This window comes from Haemaphysalis longicornis, unplaced genomic scaffold (assembly GCF_048455015.1).
Source record: "Haemaphysalis longicornis isolate Haplotype H1 unplaced genomic scaffold, Haemaphysalis longicornis Haplotype H1 scaffold_33, whole genome shotgun sequence".
In the NCBI taxonomy this organism is placed as follows: domain Eukaryota; kingdom Metazoa; phylum Arthropoda; class Arachnida; order Ixodida; family Ixodidae; genus Haemaphysalis; species Haemaphysalis longicornis.
This window is the reverse complement of record NW_027526346.1, coordinates 3140940-3168212: the sequence shown is the minus strand read 5'-3', so window position 1 is coordinate 3168212 and position 27273 is coordinate 3140940. Positions and strand designations below refer to the sequence as shown.

At 49.6% G+C, this 27273-nt stretch overlaps 1 protein-coding gene across 4 annotated transcripts; it reads right to left on the bottom strand.

Annotated features, from left to right (window-relative positions):
- Positions 1–9107: 9107 nt before the first annotated feature.
- On the bottom strand, positions 9108–26756 carry LOC144177886 (2-acylglycerol O-acyltransferase 2-A-like). Of its 4 annotated transcripts, none has more exons than XM_077705468.1 (7): positions 26533–26756; positions 26109–26173; positions 21532–21721; positions 16759–17066; positions 14446–14626; positions 10815–11014; positions 9108–9446 (listed from the first exon to the last, which is right to left on the bottom strand). In XM_077705468.1, exons 3-7 carry the CDS (start codon positions 21711–21713, stop codon positions 9295–9297), a joined length of 1023 nt encoding a protein of 340 aa, XP_077561594.1. In that variant the 5' UTR covers positions 21714–21721; positions 26109–26173; positions 26533–26756; the 3' UTR covers positions 9108–9294. The 4 variants fall into 4 exon arrangements, with proteins under 4 accessions (XP_077561594.1, XP_077561597.1, XP_077561596.1 ...); XM_077705471.1 differs by having other exon boundaries at positions 21532–21718; XM_077705470.1 differs by lacking the exon at positions 26109–26173.
- Between the last annotated feature and the right edge of the window lie 517 nt (positions 26757–27273).

The following is a 27273-nucleotide window of genomic DNA, read 5'->3' as shown; positions in this document are numbered from 1 at the left end:
TGGGGCTCACGCAACGAACTCCTTATAAATACATCAAAAACTGAGGTATTGACCTACACTAGAAAAACTGACAGTATATTGTTCTCCTATAACATTGGCGGTGAAGCACTCCCACGTGTTGGGGAGGTTAAGGATCTTGGTGTTAATTCCGACAGTAAATTGAGCTTCTCTCCGCCCATCCGGGAGGTCACTCGGCAGGCCCTCCGATCTCTTGGCGTTTTATGTCGCCTATCAAAGGAGTTCAAGAAGCCGGGCTCTTTTCTCAAGCTGTAAACGACTGTTTGTCGTCCGCAGCTCGAGTATGCTTTTGTGGTATGGAATAGCGCATGCAAAACACTCTTTAAGCATATTGAAAGTGTCCAGAAAAAATTTATCTCTATTTTCAATCATCGCTTTGCTAGCCATAACAATTTTGGGTCATTCTCTGTACCGATACTAGAGTGCTTAAACTCCAGACGTATCAAGGGTGATCTTCTTATCTTGTTCAAAATCATTCACGGCACAGTGTCTTGTGGTAAAATGCTGCAACATGTTGCACTCCATGTGCCGCAAAAATCCACCAGAAGACACGACACATTTTTTAATCCGAGCTTCCTGCGTGGCTTGTGTCCCTTGTTTCGCCTCCAGTGTATGTACAATCAGTACAACGAATATTTAGACATATTTAGTAATTCCTAGACACAGTTCCGGAATCATGTATGTGAGCTTGTCATGTAAGTGACCTTTTTTATCCTCTGTTCACACGCGGTCACTTGAGCATGAAGTGATGACAACACAAGACTTTCTTTTTTATATATTCGTCTTATTCCATGTCTGGTTTTCTTTACAAGCACATTCCTTCTATGCTCCTTTTCTTGCATATAAGCTATCTTGATTCACTCAGTTTCCGTGCAACTAAACTTTAACATTTATGTATATTTTTGAAATTATCTGTGTATGACGACCACTGGCGTGATGTCACATGCCTTACTGCAAGGCACTGTACTTGTTTTTGTGTGTATGTGTGTGTTTGCTTGCGCCATTAAGCACTAACATCATCATGTGTGTGTTTGTGTTTTCTGTGGGTGCATGTATATTCTGGTGTACGACAGTGTGTATTGATTGATTGTAGAGTTTAACGCGCCGACGCAACGCAGGCGATGAGGCGCGCCGTAGTGGAGGGCTCCGGATTAATTTTGACCACCTGGGGATCTTTATCGTGCGCCGAAATCTCGTACACACGGGCGTTTTTGCTTTTCGCCTCCATCAGAAAAGCGGCCACCGCAGCCGGGAATCGAACCCGCGACCTCGTCTCAGCAGCGCAACGCCTTAGCCACTGAGCCACCGTGGCGGGTTACGACAGTGTGTAATGTTTGTGTGCGTGTCAGTATCGCTGCCCTTTAATTGCATTAGCTGTGAGGTGTGGGCATCTTGTTGTTGCGCCTTTAGGTATGGCACATACCCAATCAGGGGATCAGCCAATCAACAGAGAATGGTTAAAATGAATGGAATTCTTATCTAATCACGAGACGTTTAGGAAAGATAATTTAGACCGGTTGGAAAAATTTTTGAGAAAAAAGTAAAAAAAAAAATCAAGAAAAATCAAAGCGAGGGTGACCAATCGCAATCATAAAGAGAATCGTTTTGTATTTTCAATGTAGCGCAGGAGGGCAGAGCATACATCCCGGCGGCATAACCCCGTTTCGGATGCCCCGAACGATAGAATAGCCGGCACTGTTAGGGATATCCCCAAACTGTAAAGCGGCACCTCCAGGGACTGACGTCTCAGTCGGGAAAAACGTCGGCATGTCAAAAGGTAGTGATCGACAGACTCGTCTTCGTTGCAATAGCTGCAGAGAGCTGTTGGCGCCAGACGAGACCCATGCAAATACGTATTTAACTTGGGTACTCGACAACGTAAAGCTGTAATAACCACCTCTAAGTTGCGTGAAGGGCACCATTCAGGTTTCCCTGAGAATTTAAGATGATTAAAATCTCTTAATGATAATAAAACCGATTCTTGCTGTACTTGGAGTTTCAGCATCCTACGGTACCTAGCTGCTGTTATTAAAGGTGTCGGCTCTACGACGTCTACTACAGGCCCAGAAAGTGCTACCCTTGCTAGAGAGTCGGCAGTCTCGTTGAATGTGATTCTTGCATGACCACGAACCTAAAGAAGGTGAATTTCAGTGAAGTAAGGTGGCAGGAGTGACCGAAACGTCCGCAGACATTGCCTGCTTTTTCTTTCTTTTTTCTTCGTGCTCCAGCACAAAGGCCCTCCGTTGTTCCTGGGCACGTTAAATAAATGATTGATTGATTGATTATTATTATTATGATTATTATTATTATTATTTTCTATTCGCTTCGTCACCTGGAGAAGAAAAAGAACCTCCAAATCCCTGTAAATAATTTTTCTCGAGTACCCTAATTATATAAGAATCCTTTTCTTTTCTGTAACGGCAGATGTTCAGCCGATTCCCTGATTGGCTATGCGCCAATAACCGGGAAATAACCACAGCAATGCCCCTCGGTGGGCACGAGCCACTACATTAAGAAGAAGAACAAGAAGAACAAGAATGATGACCCCTCTACGGCGAGTCTTGCTCTGGGTGATCGCCTTGTCTCTGGGGTCCCCAGGCCAGACAGTGTGCGAACTGAACTGCCAAAAGAATCGGGATCACACGACCTGCGCACGAGCTCCCGCCTGGTGCCGTCCTCAAAGCAGAGGCGTGGACGCGTCCTCACGCTCTGCGATCCTCAAGGCGCACAACGACCTCCGCAGCCAGGTGGCCCTAGGAAATCTGCCAGGGTTCCCGGCGGCCGCCGACATGCAGGAGCTCCTCTGGGACGACGGTCTCACCAAAGGGGCGCAGGTATACCACCGTCCCCTGCAGCTTTGTTACACGGGCTTGACTAGCATCACAAAATAAGCTACGCTTATTAAGAATACCGCCGCTTGGGCACCCAGACGCGTCTCGGCGCCATTGTGTTCCTGGCTTGCAGAGTTGCCATCTCTGCCAACGAAACCACCGCCGGTTGTGACGGGCAGAGTGTGACCGGGCGCTCTCTAGCGTCCGCGCAGCAGAGAGATAGAGAGAGAGAGAGAAGAGGCGCCCAAAAACACAATGGCTGCGCCCATACGTAAACAAATATCACGTGGTGCCGACCGACTAATGAAAATCTAGCTGGGGGCACATAACAATGACAGAAAATAGTGCCGATTCTCTAAAAGCCTTTATTTAGTGACGCTAGGTTTGACCGTGATGAGCACATCGGGGAGTGCACATGGCTTTTGGTGCTGTCTCATTTGAGGGCGGCCGTAGCAATTACATATGAACATTTTCTAGGCAGCTTCCACAAACACCAGTATTTACTAAAGTTAGCTTTGTGCGGTCGCCTATCTGGGCGCAATGCAGGCATAAGTGTGGCGCTATTCGCCTCTACCGGCGATACCTGGCGAGGTGAGGTAACGCACATGTACATATCTATGTCGCGAGAACTTAGTTTAAGGCTTTATAAAGACGTATAACTTGTCTCAGTGAGTGATGCGGGGTTGGGTTTCCTCTCAATATTTGCATACTTAGAGCACATGGCCGGCCGAGTCTATTATCTATTCTGTACCCGTCATGAGGTATCGTTATGGTGTGGGCAGGTGTGTGAACGACTCCGATATCTTGTGGTGGTTGCGTACCACCCAAGTGGGCCACTCACCCCGCAAAAAATAGAACCGGCTCCGCGTGTACGATGTGTTCAAGTTCAAATTCTAGTGGTAGGCTACGTCGCGCCATAGTCGAAGGGTCCTGATCGATTTCCACCACCTGGGCATAAAACGGCCGCCGCGGCAGGTATCGAACTTGCGTCATTGGTCTCAGCAACATAATGCCTCACTCACTGGGCCCGCGGCGGATTCGGTGTTTTTAAAGCGAAGCTTTTTATGTTGTACTGATGGCGTCGTTCGTACGAGTAAAAGGCACTGCAGGAAAGCCAACTTTACGCAATGAGTTTCACAAAGCGATGCTGATAAGCGTAGGCACGTCAAGCGCCTCAAGAAAGAAACGCCTGCCGTGGTGGACGGAAGCGAACCATGGGTCCCTCGTGTCACGAAGCCGACCTCTATCCGATTGCGCCCTTGCGAAATTGCCGAAGGAATTTGGATTTTGGACTTTGACTTCGACTCAGGCTTCACGGGAGAAAGATTTGTGTTTTAACCATCTTTCTCGGGGCTTTGTTTTTTTTTACTGCGGCAGCAGGTGCCCTGTCTTTAGCTCAAGTTCTGTGCGTGCAAATGTATTAGATCCACAGTGGACGTCCTCTGAAACACGCTGTGCTGTCCACGTGTGGCAAGCGTTACAGTAACGACCATCATAGGCACGCCTGACATGTTTCTCACGTTTCCTCTTTCCCGCAACAGGCCCATGCAGAACTGTGCCAGTTCGCGCACGACGACACCAATAACCGCTGCACTAGGCGCTTTGACGTTGCGGGCCAGAACATCGCCATTTCGACCAGCACGGCCCCCTTGGGGGCGCCGGTCTGGCCGCCACAGATCTTCGATTGGTTCAACGAATCCTGGGAATACCCATCAAGTCGGGTGAAGGCGTTCCAGAGTGGAGGATTGAGAGGGGGGATGGTTGGCCACTTCACGCAGGTCATTTGGGCCAAGAGTCGCTACGTGGGCTGCGGATTCAGCAACTACCACTATACGGGGGGTGTAGGGTATCCCTACAAGCAGCTTTACACATGCAACTATGGTCCATCCGGAAACTACCGAGGGAAGCCGGTGTACCAGGAGGGCCGCACATGCACCGCGTGTCCAGCTGGAACCATCTGCAACCACGCCACTGGCCTCTGCAGCGACGGGACGAAAAGCGGTGCAGGTGGCGATAGGGGCCAGGGCGATGGCGGTGGTAAAGGTCACGGCGACGGCTCCACCGCGGCCTCTACCTCCTGGATGGTCCTTGTGTTCCCATTCCTTCTAGGCGTTTGGTTCCTTTAGCAGGATGGGCTTGTTGGTGGTGCTACTGTCGGAAACAGGGCGCGGCGGATGGCGGGGCGGCCCCCATTGTTCCTGCCGAGGAAACGGCGGTGTCAACCGCGACGTCAACCCCAACATCGACTCAATTAGCCAGCATCAGGACACTCTTCCCTGACTGGTTTCCAATAAAAAACTTATTTTTATCCGTGGCAAAAGTTACGAGGCTATCGAATCTTTCAACCAGTGGGTCCGCCTGATTGTCAGTTTCGGGCTAACAGCGTACTTAAACATTGAAATTTGATCAAAATCGAATAAATCATGGCAGAATGCGAAGTATGTAGTGCGTGTGGGACTCGAAAAGGCGCAGTCTCTCTCTTCAGCTAGTACGGACGTATACGTAGGAATTAAAGGTGCCGCTGTCTCGGGACTTGTCAAACACGGGTTACTTCGTCTGTGCCGGCTCCACAATAAACGTTCCGTGTTCGATCTTGGTGTTAAATAATTACGATGACATATCCTTTAAGGCTGCCGGCCCGAACGCATTAGTATCCAACTACCGCCGGAACTTGATCTCAGTTTTTGTATAATTACATTTCTTCTTTTCTCGGTTACTATGATTTGTGCCATGCGCACGCTCGCATCGCCAAGCTGAGACTGTACCAGAACGACTGCACGGAGTACCACTCCGGCATCCCTCGTTAGATAGAGAACAAACACTACTCAGACAAGTCAAAACAAACACCTGTCGTGGACTTGCTCAGGTCTCAGAAACGCCCCAATTCAACACCTTCGAGGCACAGGACTCCATCCTGGGAGAACCCCAGATATTAAGCGTTGGATATGGGGACCCCAGTACCGGTCTCTTCTTGGATTTTTGCGGGAAACGGGTGCAGTGTTGCACCTTTAAAGGGACACTGAAGTGAATTTGTCAAGCTCCCGTTTTTGCTTGCACTGCGTAGACTGGCTCAAATTAGCACACTTTTCATCGTTTATCCGGTTGACAAATCGGTAATTAATTTACAAAGCGCGAAAGAAGAAAAACTACCATGCGCGGTTTGCGGCGGCCGCACCAACTAAGGCTGTGACGTTGAGAGGAGGGGCGCCGTGATTGGACGATGCCCAAGGTTAGCAATCACACAAGTTTCGGTTTCGGTTCTGTAAAACATAACCAATGGCTTTGTTGGATGGGCATTCTCAATATCTCAGTAATCATCGTACCGCGCTTCTGCCATGTTGTCGGCTGTAAAATGCACAAGATAAGCCTCCCAGGACGGCTTGTAGTCGTAGCATTCACTAGCCGAGACCTACGCAGTGCATGAACGCCCTCCGCGTACCCGCAGACGCCCAAATGTCATGCGCTTTTCCCCCAAATTTGGAGCTTGCCTCCCTCATGCCTGTATCGTAAAAAGCGTGTTCGCACCAGGCCAAGGGTCTGTTCATTCTGGCCTGTGCCCACTGCCTGCAAGCAGTCGGTGCTTATGGCAACAGCGCGCCAACGAGAACTCGCTAGCGCGCCAGTGCCAGCCTGCGCGCGTTTTGTGAACTAGTTCGTGTAGCCATGAACGTTGCGGCCCCAAAAAAGGTGAACTCAATATAGAAAACATCGGCGGAAAACAAAAAAGTTAAACTTACAAAAAAAAAGCACGTACCCGCGGGGATTCGAACTCATGACTCGAAAAACATTTGCAATGAATTCCTAGCGCCTCAGACTGCCAGGCTACGGAGCGGGACGCGAAGGTCATGCTAATATAGGGTATATATTGTACAATCGGTTTACACTTTTATTTAGTTTTGGCATTTCAAGCCGCTTAGGTGACTATTTGTTGTACTGCGATCGTGCAGTAAGCGTCGCCCGAGTTTCCGCAGTAGCTCACGTCTAGCAATTGCATTTCGTAGACGGAAAAGCGTTCGCAGATGCGTATTCGTGCTGCTCACCGCTGTGCTTGTTCGCCCAGCGCAAAAAAGTGCTTCCCGCGCCCTAGTTTTACGCTGTACGGTAAAAATATCAGTTGATTTTATTTCCTTAGTACCTATATTGACTTCGCTGACTCTTCTCCCGCCTTCAAGAGGCCTTATATTTTCCTACTGGCGTACCAGTCAGCGAAGCGTCGCATGTGCAGCGCTTGTGTGAAGCGACCTTGACTTGGAGCTAGATACAGTGTACAAACAAACCAAGTAAAGAAAGGCACATTCTTCCATTCACAAACGTGTCCTGGCTTCGTTTCAACTAAGCGAACGAATTGCGACCAAGCAATTTTTTTTTAACCTCCTTGATTGCGACGACCCGCCGGCGGCCGGCGGACGAAACGCTGGGCCGACTGACTGTCGGCCGGGGAGCCGTGCAGTAGCGCAGCCGTGGCGCAGCCAATTGCCAGCTCATCCCCTCCTGACGTCACACGAAAACGCCACAGAAAATGGGCGAGCGTAAAGAGAGGAGGACAGCGTTTTCGAATTAGTTTTTCTACTAAATAAAATCGCGTAAACGCGCCTAGAGTGGTCGAAACATGGCCTGGGGACTCCGGACTACAATTTGCGCTAGTAATCCCGCAATGTTTACATATCACTTCAGTGTCCCTTTAAAACTTTGTTATGCAGTAGGGCAAGCTCTCGTAATAAAAAAATTCACGCATCTCCGCGACGTGAAGCATGATGACTGGGCAAAGCACTGGGAATCGTTCTTACCGTAAACCACCTGTGGCATTGCCCACTCGCGCATGTAAATGAGTGGCAATGCTTGTGTACAGTATATACAATTCTAATCCAATCCGATACAATTCAATTTATCCAATCTAATCCATGCTCCTCACGCACGCGCAACACTGTGTACATGGACCCCAAGCCCCTGACAAAGCGAGGTCCTAAGGTGCTTCGCCCCTAAAACGGAAAACAAAATTTAAACACTTATCCGCTTTAGTCGCCGGTGCCGCCGCTGCGCTCCTCGCATCTCTGCAGTCCGCCCGTATCGGCTTGTTCAGGGGCTGCGACACTCTCGTGACTACTTGCAGTATCAACGCTATGGGCTGGCATTGAAACTGGCATTGAAACGCGCTTGACACATTTCACGTTCAGTGGAGCCGCTTTTTTTTCTTTTCACGTTCAGCAAATATATTTAGGAAAGCCGTTTAGCTTTTGGTTGTACAGTTAAACCTGGATATTAAGAAGTTGACGAGAATTCGCAATGTTTTGTTACATGCAGGTTTCGAGTTTAGGCCGCGTGAATTAAGCAGAAACGAAACCAATATGCTAGGCATAAGTGCTCCTGAACTCGCCCTTCAAGGGTTTATTTCGCAGTGAAAACAGTGTGAGTTGCAAATGCTGCTTTCCGACGAACTTAGTCATTACAAAGCACCGAAAAGACGCAGTGTCACTTACATGTATTCACCAACGTAGGGTGTACCTATCACTTTTGCCTTTCGACACTTTTCAATGCCTTAACCCATTTAAGGGCCCAAGCTTCCGTTGAAAGGGCGCCTTTTCATCAGCGAATTGATGCTCTTTGCCGCACTCAACATTTTTGAGGGCGTGCTAGCTGGATGGAACATTCTACCGGGCGACATTCTTTTTTCGGCCCGCAGAAACAGCATCATTTAAACTTGCGAGAAACGAAAAACTTCTTTTCTGGCCGCAGAACTCATCCCCGACGAACCGTCACCACAGATACCAGTGGAGACGCGCGGCTACACGCCGACAGGTAGGCCTAGGAACTAACCGCATTCACACTGGAAAACCACGGTATATAGCTTGCGATGCGGGCGAAGTTCGCTAAATTAGTGCATTTCTCCGGTCGCTTTTCAGAAAAAAAATGCGAAAAACATAGGCTCATCAGCGTATCGAATGCGTTACATCAAGGTTACTCACAGCGCAACGCCTTCGTTACATACAGGTCGCAAGCTCATGGGTTTCAATGGGGCTGGCAATGGGAAATTGAAAAACTTCGTTAAATCGAGGAATTTGTTACATAGAGCCTCGTTACATCCAGGTTCAACTGTAACCGTATGCATGCTGGCGTTTTGGTGGACAGTAATTTATCCGTTGCAAAGTTACGAGACTGGAAGAATGAAATGCCCGTCTATTTCCCGAAAAGAGAAAACTCGTAAAATTATTAACAGATCTCAAGACTATGCAGGCAGAGAGAGTTATGGCTTTATCCAAATGAAAATGAGCAGTGCAGTTTATTCGCGCGAGGGGCAGCGACGGAGTTCGTCATGGCGGCATGAGACTGATCAACAGCCGCGGTTACTGTGGACTGTGACCGCGGTGGGCGATGACGTCTTAGCTCCACCGTTATGGTGACAAATGACATTGGGCTATACAGTAGTGGAATGCAATCAGTGTTCCCTTCAGACTATCCTGAGCGTTCGGTCTTTGGAGTCATATTGCGACTTGTAGTCTTCAAATAACTGCATCAACGAAGCGACATATTTCTCGTGCAGCACATCGACGTCCTCCTGGGTAGGGTTCTCCATCTTCTCCACACCAATGGGCTTGCCCACTGCAAAGGTAGACAGAAAAACAGCGAACTGGGATGTTGGGAGTATCGTGTGTTCTCTTCGGTCGATTGCGCATACTTTGCAATCAAAATTCTGGGAAGCTCGGGCTCACGCGCAAGACTTGAATGGCGAAGCTCTTGTAGGTGATCACTGACGGATACAAAGTTTACTTTTAGTGTTGTTGTGGTGTCGTACTTCACGTCGGCGGCCTGGGATTTCAATGAGCTTATGTGTTGAGAAAGGCCAGAGTGAGCTCGTTTTCGTACGCCACCCTGCAAGTGTGATTTATCCTCCCTAGCGGATGCTCTGCACGCCGGGCCTCTCGAAGCAGAGAGGCGGCATCTTCCCCCTCGGCGGTGCGAACTATCCGCGGCCGGGCCATGTGCAGTCAATGACCACCTGCGGCGGCTTCGACATTCAAGCGTTCTACGGTACAGAGCGCATCCTCACAGCGACACGAGGATGAACGAACGAGGGGCGTACGCTACGGCGTGTCTTTGTTGTCCCGAGCAAGTGTTTCCCCGATACGGCGAACACTGGAGTTTTTTTTTTTTTTTTTGCGGCCAATATTGGCCAATCTCCCTAAGTGGCTATGCTTGCCTTGACGAACGTGGGCTCGAGGCACGCGTGCAGGAGCGCTCGGCATTTCATTGGTATTTTTAAGACCACGGACACCATACACAAACAATTTGCTTAACAGCTTCGCTGATAAAAAGGAACACATCGTTTCATTTGGTTTAACAATGATTTTCTGGGAGAACGACATCTCGAGTGTAGTCTTCCTCGACTCCTTGACCGTTGTTTTCAAAAGCTACCAGCCAATTTTTATTGAATGTTTTTGCGCGCGATTTGCACGGAGTCAAACGAAACAAAGCAGTCCATCTGTTCCGCCGTTTACGTAGTTACCACGTCGACCGGAACCCGACTGCGCCTGCGCGCGCGGGAAAGGGGAGGGGGCGCACCCCACCGTGACGAATGCACGGGCATGGCGAGCGCTGGTCCGCGGAAATAATCCCCCCCACCCTACCGCGACGAATCCGCAAGTGCCCAGATGGGTCCCGGTCAACATGGTTACCACGTACAACACGGAACATGCGGACTGCTAAAACTCTCTATTACAGGGTTTTAGCATATCGTCTGTTACGTACGTTCCGTGTGTACTGTGCATACAGGGACTCGGCTGCGCCTGCACGCGCGGGTACGGCGAGGAAGGCCGCACCCCATCGGAACGGCCCGTCAGCGGAGCTAAGCCACCTTATAACTGAACGAGTGCGCACGTGCCCAGTCGGGTCCCGGTACATACGATACATAGGGTACACAAGGAACGTACGGAAAACTTATTTCCGAGTGCACCGGATGTGCGGACGTACCGATGGTGACAATTCTTTCCCGGAAGGGCATGTAACCCCAGGTGTACTGCAGGATTCCTCGACCGTAGAAGATGGGCGGGGCGACCCCGGTAAGACTCTTGAGTTTCTCCTGCAGCGAGCGCAGCGTGGATCCTGGAGGGTTTTTCACCTGGTGGAACAGGTCGGTCTCGCCGAATGAGAATACCGGAACCAGGTCAGCGCTGCACAGGAGAGCGAGAGAGAGAGAGATAACGATCTTTGATACTTGATCCGCTTCATCCTGTACTTGAAAAGCGTGCACACGCAGTGGTTAAGAAGACTAGAAGGCTAACGATGAAATACGGAAAGAACAGTGGAGAATGCACAAGAGCCAACGTAACCAAAAAAAGAGGCAAGGCAGATGGAAACGAATAAATGGAGAGAAAAAGATGGAAGCTGAAACGTCGTTAGAGATGTACAGGGCTGAGAAATTGAACACCAGAAAGGAAATTTCTACGATAATTCCAAGGGCATTGCTTTGCTTTTTGAGGCTAAAGCAGGTTGCTTGCGAACTAAGAGCTTCGTGGGGAAGTATTCACAATATGATGGGGTATGCGTGGTCTGCGGAAAAGAAACAGAAACTATGCGGCACATAGTGTTAGAATGCGAGGGTATCCATCCAAATCTACATGAGGAAAATATTCGGCTTCCAGAAGCCCCAAGATTTAAGGGTAGCAAAGAGGAAGTTAACTTCAAGGCTGTCGAGGTGACGAAAAGAAGATTAGAATGCTGGTTTACGAAAAGCAGAGAGGGGAATATTGCCTAAGACAGTTACCAACTGTAACAGAAAAAAAGTATTTTGTGCCTAATAAGCTTTTTGTGCCTGCCCTAAGCAGCGCTACTAACCAAGAGTGTAAAACATAGGTATATTAGTCCTTTTTGGTAGATGACATGCTATCACCCCGCTTCAATAGCAATCATCATCACCGTCATCATAAGGTCTGGCGATGTTAGCCGGCCTAAAATGCCTAACTTGCTACGCCAGATGATAACGTGAGAAAGAGGATGCGGATGACGTTGAAGTTGATGCGCACAGATACGTTCAGATATTAACAGACACTGGTCTCGGCCTGTGTGTCGCAGGTTTGCGATCAGAGCTTTTGTAGCCCGTAATTTGGGACATGCTCACGGACCTAAAACGTCCTCCGGTTGAATGGCTGCGGAAAGCGGCACTCCCCAAGACACTGCAAAAGACAGTCTGTGCACAGAGCATGCCCATTCACAGAGCAGATGCAGCAGGTTTTCAGCTCACCGCAGTGTGGGCAGAGTGGCGACGTGGACCGGGATGATACTCACAGAGGTAAATGGCGGCAGCCAACCGCAATGTAGATTCACTTGGATCGGTATTGCAAAGTGATCGAAAATAATTGGAAGGTAGCCCCCAAGGTTTTTGTTGGGAGATGCGAAGCATATAGTCAGTCAATCGTGTGAAGACACTAGCCATTAGCATAAGCATACCAGAATACTAACACATTCCTCATTTATCGCAGGCACCTCTAGTGAACGTTCTAAATGATCAGTGGTGGTAGGGGTAGAATGCATTTATTATGACGTCAGACACCATGTTGTGTTCTAACACATGTCCGGCGGAATTAGAAAAAGAGAAGGTGGTAACGAACACGAAATAGGGGAAAGGGAAGACAGGAGGACGAGAGGTCACAAGAAGTCATCAAGGGCAGATGACTCCGGGCGGAGAACCGGTGCCGCTCACAAATTGGGCTGCTTGCCCTTCGCAGCAGGTGGTTCGCGGAACTTCTTTCAAGAGGGGCCATTCCCTTATTGGGTATACTGATTCGAGCTTAGTATGTGTCTTAAGGGAACCCTGCAACACTTTCGATAAACTCTGTCCCTCTTTCCTCCGCATTTCGATGATGATGGTTGGATGTTTATGGAAGGCCAACTAAACAGCGCCAAAACAATGGTTATGTATGACGGATGAAGATGTAAACTCTAAAATTGCTCAACGAAAGCGAAAATTGAACTAGTAAAAGACAATGACGATGGCTGGGGTTAAAGGCCAGGGTAGGATAGTGCATGACATGAAATTATGTGAAAAAAAAAACTACGCGTGATAGGAAATGAGGTGTACAAGTTTGATTTCGCTAAGAAACTTAAAAAGGGCGCTGTAGAGGAATCATGGGATCATCCGCTAGAAACAGTGCTGGGTGTAGTGTGATTTGTTGTTTGTATAGTTGTAAGAAATGTTTGCGTCTTGTTCTGTGGAGTGTTTTGCATGTATTGAGAATGTGAATTGCGGATAGGCCCTCCCCACACCGGTACACAAGGGTCTTGGAGATTGTGTGAGCCGATGGGAGTGTGTCGCGTGTGTGTGGCCTATCCTCAATTTAGATAAGGCAACTTCGATGAATCTGTTGTGTGAGACAGCAGTGTATCGTCGTAAGTGTGGTTTTACTACGTGTAACTTGTCTGTCTGTTTAATCCAGTCGGCTTGCCATGTTTTGCGAAGGTGTTGTCTGATGTGTGGCTTGAGGTCCGCATTTCTCCTCCGCATTTCCTCCGAATTTCTGGTTCCTCCGCATTTGGAAGCGCTGCGAAAGTTATAATTATCCCCAGCGCGGAACAGCACTGCGTGATTTGCTCGTCGCAGGAGCTGCACCTTCCGTTTCTGCTGCGATTTTGTGGCTTTCTTTTTAAAGAGGCTATCGAATGCGCTCATCGCTGAAACTTAAGGAAAGCCGGCCAATGCCTCTACGTCAATATAATGACGTAATTCGAGCGGTCCAAGAATGCCGACACCAGGGAAGAAAATAAATATTTCGAGGAAGTTTTCGGGCACACAGCAGTAATTTTTGGCTGAGGTACCATGCGCCCCCTTAATCTGAGCACTGAATGTGTTGGTTAACTACGTTGTGAAAGCAATTGAGGCTTCAAAAAAAGTTGATGAGAGAGAGAGAGAGAGATAGAGAGAGAGAGAGAGAGAGAGAGAGAGAGAAAGAGAGAAAGAGAGAGAGAGAGCTTCTCATTAGAAGAAAGCAAGTAGGTTCGCTGGCACGTATTTGCCTACATACTACTCTGCGGGGATGGGGTGAAGGGAATAAAGTCGCTAAAGGAAGCAGGGCGAAATAGGAGGAAAAGAAGAAAACTTAAAAATTAAGGTAACATGGAGTGTTCCGTGGGTCACGTAAAAGTCCAGGTGGTCTCACAGGATGACGATGTATAGTTCTGCATTGTCTCTGCGACGTCAATGTCGTGTAAGTAATCCAACACTGCATCTAATACTTTTCGCTGGGATGATTGAGATGACCATGGTCCAAGAAGAGCTTTCAATGATAAAAGGCCGTTACTGAGGCACTGGATCTTCTTGGCGAGGTGGTTCCTTTCTTGGTTGTACGCCGGCCACTCTAATAAGATGTGTTCAACAGTTTCTGGCAAACCGCAGTTCTCACAATAAGGGTTTGTGGTTTGACCGAGGCAATGTCGGTAGGACGTTCGTTGTTGAAAATAGGTGTTACAGGGTCGTTCTAAAGCACAGCAATAAGGACGCCTCTTTAGCTGTGTGCGGTTTCATTATCTACCATGTTGTTCTAATGTCATCGCTACCATTTTACCAGTGTACATCAAGATGCAGCAAATGACAGTGTTCACCCCTCACCCGCACATCAGGGCTTGTCGAACGAACCCCTTGCGGCTCTTGAGGGTAAGGGTGATCACGCTGCTCTCCTTGTGGGCGTCAAGCGACTCCTGGGCTCCCCCGACGGCGATGAGGGCAGCGTTTCCCGTGCCCCGCTTGGTCAGGATCCACTGCAGGCTGTCCCTGTCGACCGAGCACAAACCTGTGCAGGCGACGACAGAGGTGAGAAACGATGTCTTAATTAAACAAAATTTTGTTACGCAAATATATTTCAAACGACCCAGTTTCTACTTGTCTCATAAAGTACGTGGCGGAGAAGAACAAAGAAACCAGTCATTACTCTGACTACATGCGAGTGGATACAGTCCGCCAGAAGCGGAAATTCCTACGGGAATGGTTTAACCTACTGAATGCAACAGATTAACCGTGAAAGATGTATCGTTTAGGTATGCGGGAGTCTCCTGGGTCCCCATGCCTTGTTTTTGCACGAGTTCGGGCCCTTCTGCATTGCGAAGAGGAGGAGTGTTCCAATCGAACCAGTAGATCACTCCAGTAGGGGTGCGTCTAGGCATCCTGGTTTGTCAAACACGCCGCTGGGTCGCGCATTACCATTGCATATCCCGTATGTAGGGGCCAATGACGCGTGGCGCCCATCTATGGGCCCGTTCGGACAAACATTCACGTGCTTCTTACCATCTCTATACACAAACACGGGCCGGCTGGTGGCGCGGTATAGAGGTTCCTATGCGCATCCAGCGCCAACTGCTTGCTTGGAGCTCCCCTATTCTTTAGGGCAGCTGCTCCCACAGCGGCACTGTTCGGTCTCGGTAGCCCAAGGGTGGACGGAAATAAACTTTATTGAACTGTAGGAGTTCCTCTGTGGGAGGCCGCCTTAGACCAGGAATCCCTGGTCCTTGGCTTCCCGGCGGGCCCTGTTGACCGATCGTTGCTGGTCTCGAGGGCGTGAGCTCGTTAGCTGTTCATATCACTGCTCTAGGGTAGGTTTTGGTAGGGGTGTTAATGATGGCGATTGTCGGTACTCCCGCACCTTATGGTAAAGTGTATTGGGTTTGGGGGAGTGTTGACAAGTCAGCGTGTATGTTCTTGGTTGGATGGCATGGAGCAGTGTTCCGTGGGGGCTGGTGCTAGTTCGCAGGTGACTGAGGGTTAGTGGCGTCCTCTGGTCATTTTGGGGTGTGGTGGAAGGGTAGATGCGGCGCTGCAGTCTATAGTGGGCGAAGACATCGGTGTATATTCTTGAGATGACGTCGCTGGAGGTCATCGATCGGTCTGCCAACGAGGGGAAAGCCCGGAAGCGAGCCGAGGGGTGAAATCGTGGTTTTTGGAGTGATAGAGCCACAGTAAAGCAATTTTTTCCCAGGAACTCGTGATTTTAACACGAAAGTTTTATTCCCGGATACACAAGGACTTCTCCTATGTCACATCCGTCACTGAAGTGACACCAGTACAACAAAGCAAGCGGTCTGTAGAGACTGCACCCCTGCACACAGGGTCTTCTTACGGGTAAGCAACCTTTAGTACTAAAGAGTACTTTATATTTAGGGTTGTTCGTTGTCGGGTTCTATGTTTTAACACAAAAGTGTTTTCTGCCGGGATACACCAGGATTTCACTGACGTCATATCCGCCCCGGAAATGGTGCCAGTACACCTTTGCGAAGCGATCCGCCAGCAGGACGTCGCTCGCCAAGCACACCCACAAGGCAGCCACCTACCCTCAAATCATGCTCGGCTGCAGATTTCGCTGCACATGGCACTTTCGTATTTTACCGTTTCCTATGCCCGAGGAATCAACCACAATATTGTTTTCTGCTTTGTTTCGCGCTTTAAACAGCAAAAAATAGCAAAATGTTAGTGATATTGGGGGTTTCGAATCGCAAGGCTGAATAAAACCACAGCAGAAAAGATCTGTCCTCCTCTTCCAAGACTTGTACCCCACAGGAATTGCTCGGCCTCTCGGAGGCTCCCAGTGCCCCGTCACCGCTAGTGTAGCCAGCTCGCACTACATATGTAATGGAGAGATTTAGCATAGCGGCTAGTGTACGCTAATGCTACGGCGGCGGGCTACCGGGTCCTGACTGTGCATTCGCGCTCGCAGAGGGCGAGGAGGTCTCGCCTCGGTGGAACGAATGCGCACGGGCCCAGTCGGGTCCCGGCACCCGCCGCCGTAGCATTAGTGTACCCTAGCCGCTATGCTAAATCTCTCTAATATCACCGGCTCAACAAAACCCTCTCAAGCATAGAGTGACGTGTATAATGGTAAGAAACTCCATCCTCCCCACGGTGTAAGAGACGTACGTGAGTCCCCGCACGTACCGTGCCAGAGCAGGAACTCTCTAAAGACGGGGAGGGCGAAGTTGACGTTGAGCGTGAGACTGCACATGCGGATGCCCGGGAACAGGCCCCCGAAGTCGTTCGCCTCCGAGACGAAGTTGCACAAGGCGCCCATGCACATGATGCCGTGCGGGTGGTAGCCCATGATGTAGTTCCTGCCCGGGTCCAGCTCGGCCGTCTTGACCAGCTTCACCGGGTAGTAGTCGCGCACGTAGGACCAGATGCGCCAGCTGCGCACCCAGTGGCTCTGGCGGCCGCCCCGTTTGGGCGTCTTGAAGTCGTACACGTACCTGCTCGCATTTGCGCGCGGAAGGAAAGAGTGGGTACAAGTGGTATTTGAGGGTGAACGTGCTGCCGAAGATACACACACCCTCTGTCATAAGGCGCACCGCAGACGCACCTAACGACTGTTTTAGACCGCGTGCACATCACTGTACTGCATGTGGGCCGGAATGTCGTGCCCATGACCGTGTGTTTCTTTCTAAACGCCATTTGAAGCGGAGCTTTCGCTGACCTATCTCTCGCGTATAGATAGTATTCAAAGAAAAGTTTAGCTGTCAACTTCTTCGCTTGGCAACACTGGAAATGGCCACGGACATGGTTTGTGCCGCTGCGCCCGCACGCCGCAGAAAAAAAAAAACACCGGCGCGTGTCGTCTGCTCCGTCTCAACCTGATTCTCAACGGTGGTGTCAACAGAGATGTTATTAATCGCTCTCACATTGGAGACAAAGCATTACTTTACGTTCGGTGGGGTAGAGTTTGGAACGTCCAACACACATTTCTTGTGCGTAGCACGGACAAGTACCGCCATCCCACGGATCTCGACGTAACCAGTGACGGCGCACTCACATGGTTGCCTGCATGTGTGCCTCGCCAGTGAATACATCCGATACAGGCCAGGGGATCCGGAGAAAGCCAAAACCCTAAAATACACACACATCTATTCCCCTTCGCGCACGCTCGCGCGCCAACTCTGGCTGGCGCTTCCGACAGGAGACTTCTTCCGGAGAGTGCGTGACCTTAGACTTCACCCATTCTCCGCATACTCCAGAAACGACCGCACAGCACACTCGTCCACATATGCGCGCTCCTCCTAGCCATCTGTAGGACGCGCGCTCTCCAAATGGCCGACTCCTGACCCTTTTTCCTTGACTCTGCCCACCCCTGTTGCTTGCTCTCCCTCCTCTCCCACGCTGCACGTGAACTTAGCGCTTGCTTTCCCCTCGCCAGGCCGTGCCCTCTCCACATCGCTGCTCCCGCGTTGCCACGCCTCGTCCCATGAACAACTTCGCTATTAAAAATTAGCAGTGGCTCAGCTCGCCTATGCCAGGATATACGTAGCGTGAGCTCAGGTTCAGCCATCCAATCCAGTCCAGTCACTGCTCCTCGCGCATGCGGAGCACGGCTCTCCAGGAGCCACGCGAAACGCCTATCAAGTGGCTCCGGCGTATCGTCAGACTTGGATACTGCGCAACGGAGTCTCACAGCTGGACACGCGCCGGCGCCAGTGCGTCTGCCGCGGCTATGACGTCACTCCTCTGGAATGTGCAGACCGGCGAATGTGCAGACCCAATTCCCTACACACCCGTGCGCCAATTGGATTGGATCCAATCCAATACAATACAATTCAATTTAATAGAATCCAAATCCAATCCAATTCAATTTAATAAAATGCTCCTCGCACTTGCGCAGCACGGCCCTTCCAGGTTCACGCGAAACTGCTCAACCTCGGCCAGTGTAGCTTACTCTACACTGGGCCCTCGCTTTTCTGATGGAGGCGAAAAGCAAAAAATTCCCTCGCACTTCCCCGAGGGGGAGAGTGTGTAAGTGCGAATGCACGAGTTGAATTTGCGCGGGTCGGTAATGTTCGCGAAAGAGAGATCACACACACACACACAACTACAAAGAAAGAAAGATGCATTTATTCACAGACACCTATTTGTGTTGTCGTTGTACTTGATTGCTAGAGCGGATCTCAGCTTTGAAATTTCGTGTCAGTACTCCTTTAAGCGGGTGCATTAGCCCTTCTCACGCCCGATTCCTGGCCAATCCCCCACGTGGGTATGTGCCATGTCAGCGGCCAGGCAGCGCGCGCCCATCTCCCCCCGTTGCCAAGGAAGACGAAGAGCGCGCGCACCCGCAGCTGTTGCTATGCGGACGGCGGCGGACGATTCAGGCTCGCTTAAGAAGTGCATTCGCACTTAAAACGCCTGCGTGTACGAGATTTCGGCGCACGTTAAAGATCCCCAGGTGGTCAAAATTAATCCGGAGCCCTCCACTACGGCGCGCCTCATCGCCTGCGTTGCGTCGGCGCGTTAAACCCTACAATCAATCAATCAATTACACTGGGCCCTAAATAGACTTGCGGATGTCGCCATTTAAATCGCGCAATCGCTAGAGTACCACTTCATGACAACGTATGCCAAATACTAGGCAATTTTATTTTCGCGTACCTAGAAGCTCCACTTAAACGCAGAACTTTCACGGATGACCAGTGCGCATGCTCAGAATGCAAAGGGCCCACGTGAGTCTCACGGACGTACGTGTTGACCAACATGGCGGCACCGTCAGTTTATAAATGCGTGACTCAGTTTATCACTTGTAAATCAGTTTATAAATGCGTGAGAGGGGGTGATAGCATAGTGAAAGATTGCGCTGGCGATCGCCTTCGGCGTGGCTTTGTAAAGCGTAGACTGAATAACTGCGGTGATACTAAGCATTTTCTACCGATTTCGGATTTGCTGCGTTTTTGCAACGGAGATGAAACTCTTGGGGGTAGAGGTATACAGCTTTCCTGCCAAAGTCCCTAGCTTTGAAGCACGAAGCTCTATAGCGCGAGGCGTAAACGAGTGTCCCGGGGTTTTTTTAGTACGCGTTAAGTTCCAGCGCGAGGCGTGAGCGAGTTTCCCGGCGTTTTGGTGCCATGACTACATGAGACGACGATTACGACGACGACAGGGGACGGCAACAGCCCCAGCCCCTAAGGGGCTTCGCCTCTGAAAGGAAGCGAGAGCCTGGGCGATTATTCTTCTATGCGCAGTGCGTTCGTCTGCTCGTGCTTTGTGTGTGGGCGCGGTCACCACAAAGACGCACGCCGTTCAAAACATGATTTGAATAACAACCTCACACGTCTCATCAGTTGGATACGTATTTTGAGTAGATTAGTTACCGGTAGGCACCATTTACAAGGTTCAAGCGTCACGTACACGTCTAATCACTGGAATATGCGTTTTGAGTATAATAGTTATAACGGGCCCCTTTTGCAAAATGATTACATCCAAAGCAAAAGTGGGTGTATGTATCTTTACCTTAAGCCTGGTTATGTCCACTGCAGCACGATGGCCTCTTTCAAAGATCTGCAGCCACGCCTATCGAGTGCCTGAAGGACGATAGTGTGCTTGTATAATCATTGGGACGTTTTTAGCAAATGAAGTCAACCAGGGTTGCTAAATCCTTGTCTGGTGAGGAAATGCTGTTTGTGTCCCTGGAGGCCTCACCTAGCATTGTTCAACCTATCTAGCACAGCCTCCCGTGGTATCCGGCGGTGTTATACACCGGGGCAGGCAGCATTTCGAACCTGGTGCAACGCCCTGGAGGCGTAGCATGGAAGGTGCATAGAGCGCCCAAGGAGAGCGGCAACGCTTCCCCCCGCGCTTTCTCCTTCCCCAAAGCTGGAGACCTATGGGAGAGGCCTTCGTCCTGCAGTGGACACAACCGGGCTTAAGATAAAGATAAAGATTACTGTGGTGGATACGTGTATGTTTTCTTAATTAAGGACGACCACCGTGAACATTCAAAAGAAATAAAATTTACTGATACCCTTCACACGAATTCTGGGTCACTGCCATGCCATGTGCTAACTGGCTTCACTCGTCATCCGCCTTGAGTGAGTGAAATGGCTCACGACTTTTTATGAATCCACCGTACCGCTTCCATCAGCCTTTCTCAAAGCCCCAGAGGAGGGAACGTTCGTTGCCGCTTGCCATTCACTCCGTAATCCCAGCGCTCACTGCTTTAGCCAGCGGAAAATAAACAGCATGAGAGGTGAGCGGAAATCAAAACATCCCCCTCGCGAGGGGCACGATCAAATGCAGAGCATTTCCGCGGGGGGCGTGCCTGCAAGTCTTATGGATTACGTATTGGTTGTTGTTGTTGTAATTGTTGTCTTCCAGCGTAGACATTGTCGATGAAGTTGATGGTGAAACGTGAAACGTGCCGTGAACCCCCTGCCGCGGCTATTACGCAACGTGGAGAGGCTACGACGCAACGTGGCGCGGCTATGACGCAACACAATCCAACACAATCCACTTTAATCCAACCCAATCCAAATCCAATCCAAGCCAAGCCAAGCCAAGCCAAGCCAAGCCAATCCAATCCAATCCAATCGAATCCAATCCAATGCCCTTCGCGAGAGAGTGTTATAGCGCCGAAATCGCGCCACCACATGAACGCGAACCGAACGCGGCGAGAGAGGGTGTTGCGAGCGGAGAGAAGGCGAGGAGGACTCGGGGGAGAGGGCGCACCTGTGGCCGACGGTTGAATGAGTCAAAGCGCGTGCGTAACCTTCCATTCTGTGTCGGCTCCGTGGAGCAGTCGGTAAAGTGCCGCGTACCTTGCGTTCCGCCCGCAGAGTCGTGGGATCGAAACCTGGCGCCGGAAGTTATTTCTTTATATAGTGTAGGGTGCGGACTACGGACGCCAACGCGGGTGACATCGTGAGTTACTAAAATGCTCTGCATTTAAAATCTACGCACCACGCCATGTACAGCAGGGTCAGCCAGTAGAAGTTTGTGCAGAGCAGCAGGTAGGCGCAGAACCAGGTCCACAGGAAGCCACCGAACAAGACGCACAGCGTGAGGAACAGCACGGCGGACGTCTGCAGCCGCCGCTGGAGTGGCACGTTCAGGGGTGCGAACTCCACGCCCAGGACCCTCATGGCTGCTGCTGCGAGAGGACAGGGAGCGAGCAGTTGTGAGTGCGGTCAGAGGATGCTCGCGCTTTTTTAAACCGAAGCCTTTTACCTCTACCCCCCAAGGGTTCTGTCGCGACCGTTGGTGTCAACGGTAAACTCCCGCGAACAAATAAAAGAAGTTACTGGCACCGCCATGAATTGAACCTGGAACGAATAGAGATACGGAGCGAGAGCGCATTGTCTTACTGGTTGAGCTACGAGCTCTCGTGGACTCAGGGAAACCGACGGCGCACTCACCGAGAACGTCTGCGGGTTGACCCCCTGCGTTCTCGCTGAATGCCACGTGATAGCGTCACGTGACCTCCCGCGCCGCTGTGCGCTCCGCTCGCGGTACGTGTAGTGGCCATATGCGTGGATTGCGTGCGCGCTAGGAGTTCTAAAAAGTAAAGGAAGCTCACACCAACGCATGCCACCGCACTTCGTCTCTGCCATCGATCTCGTCGCCTCCGTCGGCAGCGGCAGAAACGGAGAAGTGGGATCACCTTACAGCGGGCTCAGCTTCTTTAATTTTATGATAAACCAGTTTCCAGTAATGTGCTTCCCCAATACAACTCAATCAACCAGCACTCATGAATCATGCATTGGTTAAACCTTAGCAAAGAACATATTTGTAGTAATAAAGGGTGTGGTTATCTGCATTTCACTTGTATCCGGTTTCACTCCTTGTAGAGCCACGTGTGTGAATTCGAGTGACGTCGCATCCTGGTTAATCGTTGTGGGGTCGTTTACAGCTTCGCTTTGCAACCACCTTCACAGGGTGGATTGTGGCGCAATTTTTAGACAAAAAATTTGTTTGCGATGGTTGATGAAACCCTGAGGATGGCACGATCGAATTACTTCAATCGCGTGAGGAAGGTTAACATATCAGAAAGGCAATGTAGAGCAGTAGTAAGTTACCGGTATTCACGATAATCACGTAAGAACCCCTATTTCTGCTGCTGCGTTCTGTGTCACTGCTGCTTCTTTTCTGTGTTGATCATTTGAAGACCATCACTCTGTAGCAGACGGAACACGAAGGTCAGCAATTGAAATCGGGCAGTCAGAACACAAATACGGCCCTCAGTAGAGAACACAGGTTCAGGAAAAACTATGGTGATGTCAACGCACAAAGGGAAAGAATCATCATCATCATCATCATCATCATCATCATCACCAGCCTATCTACGCCCACTGCCTGGCAAAGGCCTCTCCCATTAACCTCCAATTACCCCGGTCCTGGGCTAACTGCGACCAATTTATCCCCGAAAACTTCTTGACCTCACCCGCCCACCTAACTTTCTGCCGCCCCCCTGCAACGCTTGCCTTTTCTAGGGATCCACTCTGTTACCCTTAATGACCAACGGTTACCTTGCCTTCGCATAACATGCCCTGCCCACGTCCATTTCTTCTTCTTAATTTCTACTGATATGCCCTTAACACGCGTTTGTTCCCTGACCCACTCCGCTCTCTTCTTGTCCCTTAATGTTACACCTATCACCTTCCGTTCCATTGCTCGCTGAGTCGTTAATTTAAGTTGAACCCTCTTAGTGAGCCTCCAAGTTTCTGCCCCGTAGGTGAGTACCGGTAAGATGCAGCTGTCGTACACTTTCTTCTTCAGGGACAACGGTAGACTGCCATTCATTATTTGAGAACGTCTGCCGTATGCACTCCACCCCATTCTTATCCTAATTATCTCTGCCTCATGGTTGGGATCCGGGGTCACAACTTGGCCTAAGTAGATAAATATTCGCTTAAAAGAGAAACCATGCGTCTCTCCAAAAGATAGCAGGGCCTTATCTTAGGCACGCGGTCTCGATATCGTCGAGGAGAGTGCGCAAGCCGAACTCTATACAATCGGTTGGACACTGGTGCGATACAACAACAAAAACGGTATCCACTTCGCACGTGTCTGCTTGCCACAGAAAGCCGTGTCCAAAGAAAAATGTTTTCACGGCTTTATTGGCTGCGCAGTTAATCGCAAGTTTTAATAATTGAAAGAGAAAGCACAATAGGGGATATTATTTAAGTGAGTCACCTTCAGGAATTGGTTCATTACAATCGAAAGTTCCAATATGAATTTGTACAGGAAAGACGAAAACCATTCTTTGACAGAGGTTAGTAAGACTGGAAGCTTTGGAGTGGAGCGAATTACTGTGACCTGCTCAACGAAGTAACATCTCACATAAGTATAAGAGGGACTACCTTATGGGGGAGGGGTATCAATCAAAAGGATAGAGGCAACAACTATTGCAGAACTGATCCTTAGTGCAGGTACTAGTCGTTGCGGACAAGAATTCATAGCCAACAGACCATTAGTATATGAAAACCAGGATATGGGCAAATTTATATGGGCACGTCAGTTAATGTACAATTCAATATCCTCTACTGCAAAAACGTGGCCACAAAACCAGACGAAATCTCAGTACAGCTCTTGTATGTATACTGTGATTGGTCTTGCTTATACTGTTATTTTACTTTTCGTTTTATTATTACATGTTTTGTTAACTGATACTTTTCTTGTTCTATGTACTGGGATAGACGGTATGTGATATGTATGGTATAACTGACATGTAGGGTCTTTCAGCCAACCTTAGCCAGAGTTTAAAAATAAGCCGATGCACTCGAAGACAACGCAACCAAATGCATGTTGCTGACTTTTGTATATAGTGTGTCACGATATTTTTCGTGTTTTGCTTAATTACATAATGAATTCATTTTAATTAACCAACGAAGCTATGCAAAAAGTTCCAATTACAAAGTTGCAGAACGGTTTGCAAAACGTCCGAATGAAGAGTTTCAGTCTTCCTATCTATTAAGTATTAATGTTTTTCAGCTTACTGAGGATGTCCGCGAAATAAAAAAAAAACACCACGTGACATGTCGGCTTGGGCGTCTTGATTGCAGTGCTCCCAAACGTTCCCCGCACTAACAGCCATAGACGCGCTGCCGCTTAAAAGGCGAAAGGACTGCAACGTAGGCGTTGGCTGCGCCATTTACGCCAGCCATGTGCTCCTCTCGCGACAGCTCGTCATTGCGATAAGCAGACGCAGCGGTTATCGCTTGTGCTGACGGAAGCAACGGGATTGTCATCAGTTCGACGTCAAAGCAATGTTGCGCTATCACTGTAGTTGTGTATATTATCATTTTGATAGCGGCTGGGCAACAACGAGGACAAGCCTCTGCAACCTGCAAACGGCAACCCAGCCATCTGTGATCCAGGATTTTAATAGGCACGTTGCTCTATGTTTGCCTCGCAAGCAGCAGCGCCGCTTTATATATATTGGTGGTTCGGGGGGGTTATTTCTTGAAGGAAAGATGCCACGCAAATCGCGGGCTCGGTTCGTAGCATTTCTATTACGTAAGGGTCGGCGCCCTGTCCTAGACAGCAATAGCCGAGATTATTACGAGTCACGCACGGGCGCCCACACAACGAAGGCATCTAAGGTAACGGCATCATAACAAGGACGAGAAGAACGAACCGTTTGAGTGGCGCAGACGAAAATGCATTAGCTGTTGATATTGTAGCCGACCAGTCAGATCGCAGATAATACAAATGGCTGGGAGGAACCGATGCATTCATCACGGCCGTCTTTCTTTACACAGTGTCTCAGGGTCAACCCCATAGATCGTTGGCACGGGATGCTGCAGACAGTGGGTGATAACGGGTCCAGGAATCGCCACTCCTTTACCGATGCTCTAGCGCGCGCTACAGACAACTTCTGCAACTTTAGTAGAAAACGTGCTGCGCCCACAGCGGCCTCTTTCCGGTGCAACGTGCCTATAGCGCTGTTCGAATACAGGGGCGGTACTCTCGTGTTTGCCCGTTTTGAAAACGTCCGTTTTGCGTTCGTTTTATTGTGACGTACTTCCAGCTGTACGCGGAATTTGGGTTGACTTTTGCACACTTGTTCTTGTAAACACATTTTAAACGACTAAACCTATTTTAAACTATCTCTTGCGTGTTTTTTGTTCCGCCAGCGAACCAACAACAAGGCGACGAAACATCGCCTGTTCCAAATCGTCCGCACCGAGAAGCCGCGGCTCAGCAGAGTTACTGGATATATGGCGGCTCAGAGCTCCGCCGGGCTTGCATGGCGTCACATTCGGGTGTTAGCTTTTAACCAATCAGGGCTTGCTGAAAATGGACACTTTTGAAACGGACGCAAAACAGACAAAACACGAGAATAGCGCCACAGAACTTACACAACCTGAGTATAAGGCGCATCTGCAAGCATCAATTAGCTTTTTTAGATGCTCCTGAACATTAATTAGCTTATTCATTCATGTTCTCTCCCTTCGTAAACACACATACACTCCAACCTGACGTGAATGACGGGCAATCACAGCTACGGAACCTTGTGCTCAATAGTCGCTGCTCACCTTCTGCAGTTCAGCGTTAACCAGGAGTTGGGTCAGACCTTTTTGTACTCGGTGCAGCGACAGTCCTGGAAGATGGAGTTGAAGCCGAAATTAATGTCAGTTAAGCGCTTGAAATGGTCAGAAGCCCCCAGTCGTAATCCAATTTCCTCACAGGCTTCAGGCAACATTATCTTTAGGGGGAAAATGCACTCATGTATTTGTGGGAAAGATGTTTGTTAGTGGACATAAGGAGAGCATAAAAATGGGGGTAATATAGTAGCGGTTTATTTCCTGCGTGTGCGGGCTAACGATTCAAACTAGGCGATCAACTCATCACATTCTTGCTACGTGAAATTATGTGCGTCAAGTGTTTGTCCCATTCAAAGTGAACACATTTCGTAAGCAACAACGCAACAAGCGTAGAAATTATAACAAGCAGACTCACCCCTCGCATGCAAGCCGTAATTACAGGACTTCCGCCGCTGTGGGACGAAAGCCGGGCCTCCGGTGTACAGTCGAAAGCACGGAGTCGAAAGCTTTATGAAAGTAAACACGCGTGCCGCTCCGAATGTGCAGAGCACTCCGGTGAGAAGCCGGCGCGCTCTCGCAGTTCGTATGCTTAGCGGACACCCTCCCTGAAAGAAAAGTGCTCAATCGCGCAATCGCCTGCGGTGGTAGGTCTATCACGGCATATATCATCGCGCGAGGATGGAGCACTTTTTATCACCCAATTGGGCAGCGAAAAACAAACGTTTGAAAATGTTTACAATTTTCCGCTGCTCGATAACAAGCGCCTGATTTGCGTGAGCCTTTCCTGCTGTAATCGCTCCCGGATATCGTGACGTAACAACCGCCGCAGACAATCGTTCGGCCAAGCGCTATCAGGGAGTATGTACATCCGCTAAATGTGCAAACTGCGAGAATGCGCCAGTCTACCGCCAGACCGCTCTGCATGATTTGAGCGGCAAGCGCTCCCGTATTTACTGTCACAAAGCTTTTGACTGTACGACCGTCTGCCGAGCCGTCCAGTTGATGCTGCAGCAGCCGAAACACAGAAAAAAGATAAAACGAGATACAAAAAAAATGTGGTTGATCCCGCTTTCATAGGAATCGGTAAAACACGAATGTGAAACGTGCCGTCACAGGATCAGTTGAATGTTTATTCTGCATAGATATGAACTTGCAC

Bases quoted from the DNA above. Each gene is read 5' to 3' on its own strand.
- LOC144177886 (XM_077705468.1), bottom strand. From the start codon at position 21,713: ATGAGGGTCCTGGGCGTGGAGTTCGCACCCCTGAACGTGCCACTCCAG. The intron at 17,067-21,531 runs GTGCGTAGATTT...AAATGCGAGCAG, and splicing joins ACCCTGCTGTACATGGCGTG to GTACGTGTACGACTTCAAGA. The intron at 9,447-10,814 runs GTACGTCCGCAC...CTACCTTTGCAG, and splicing joins GGAAAGAATTGTCACCATCG to TGGGCAAGCCCATTGGTGTG.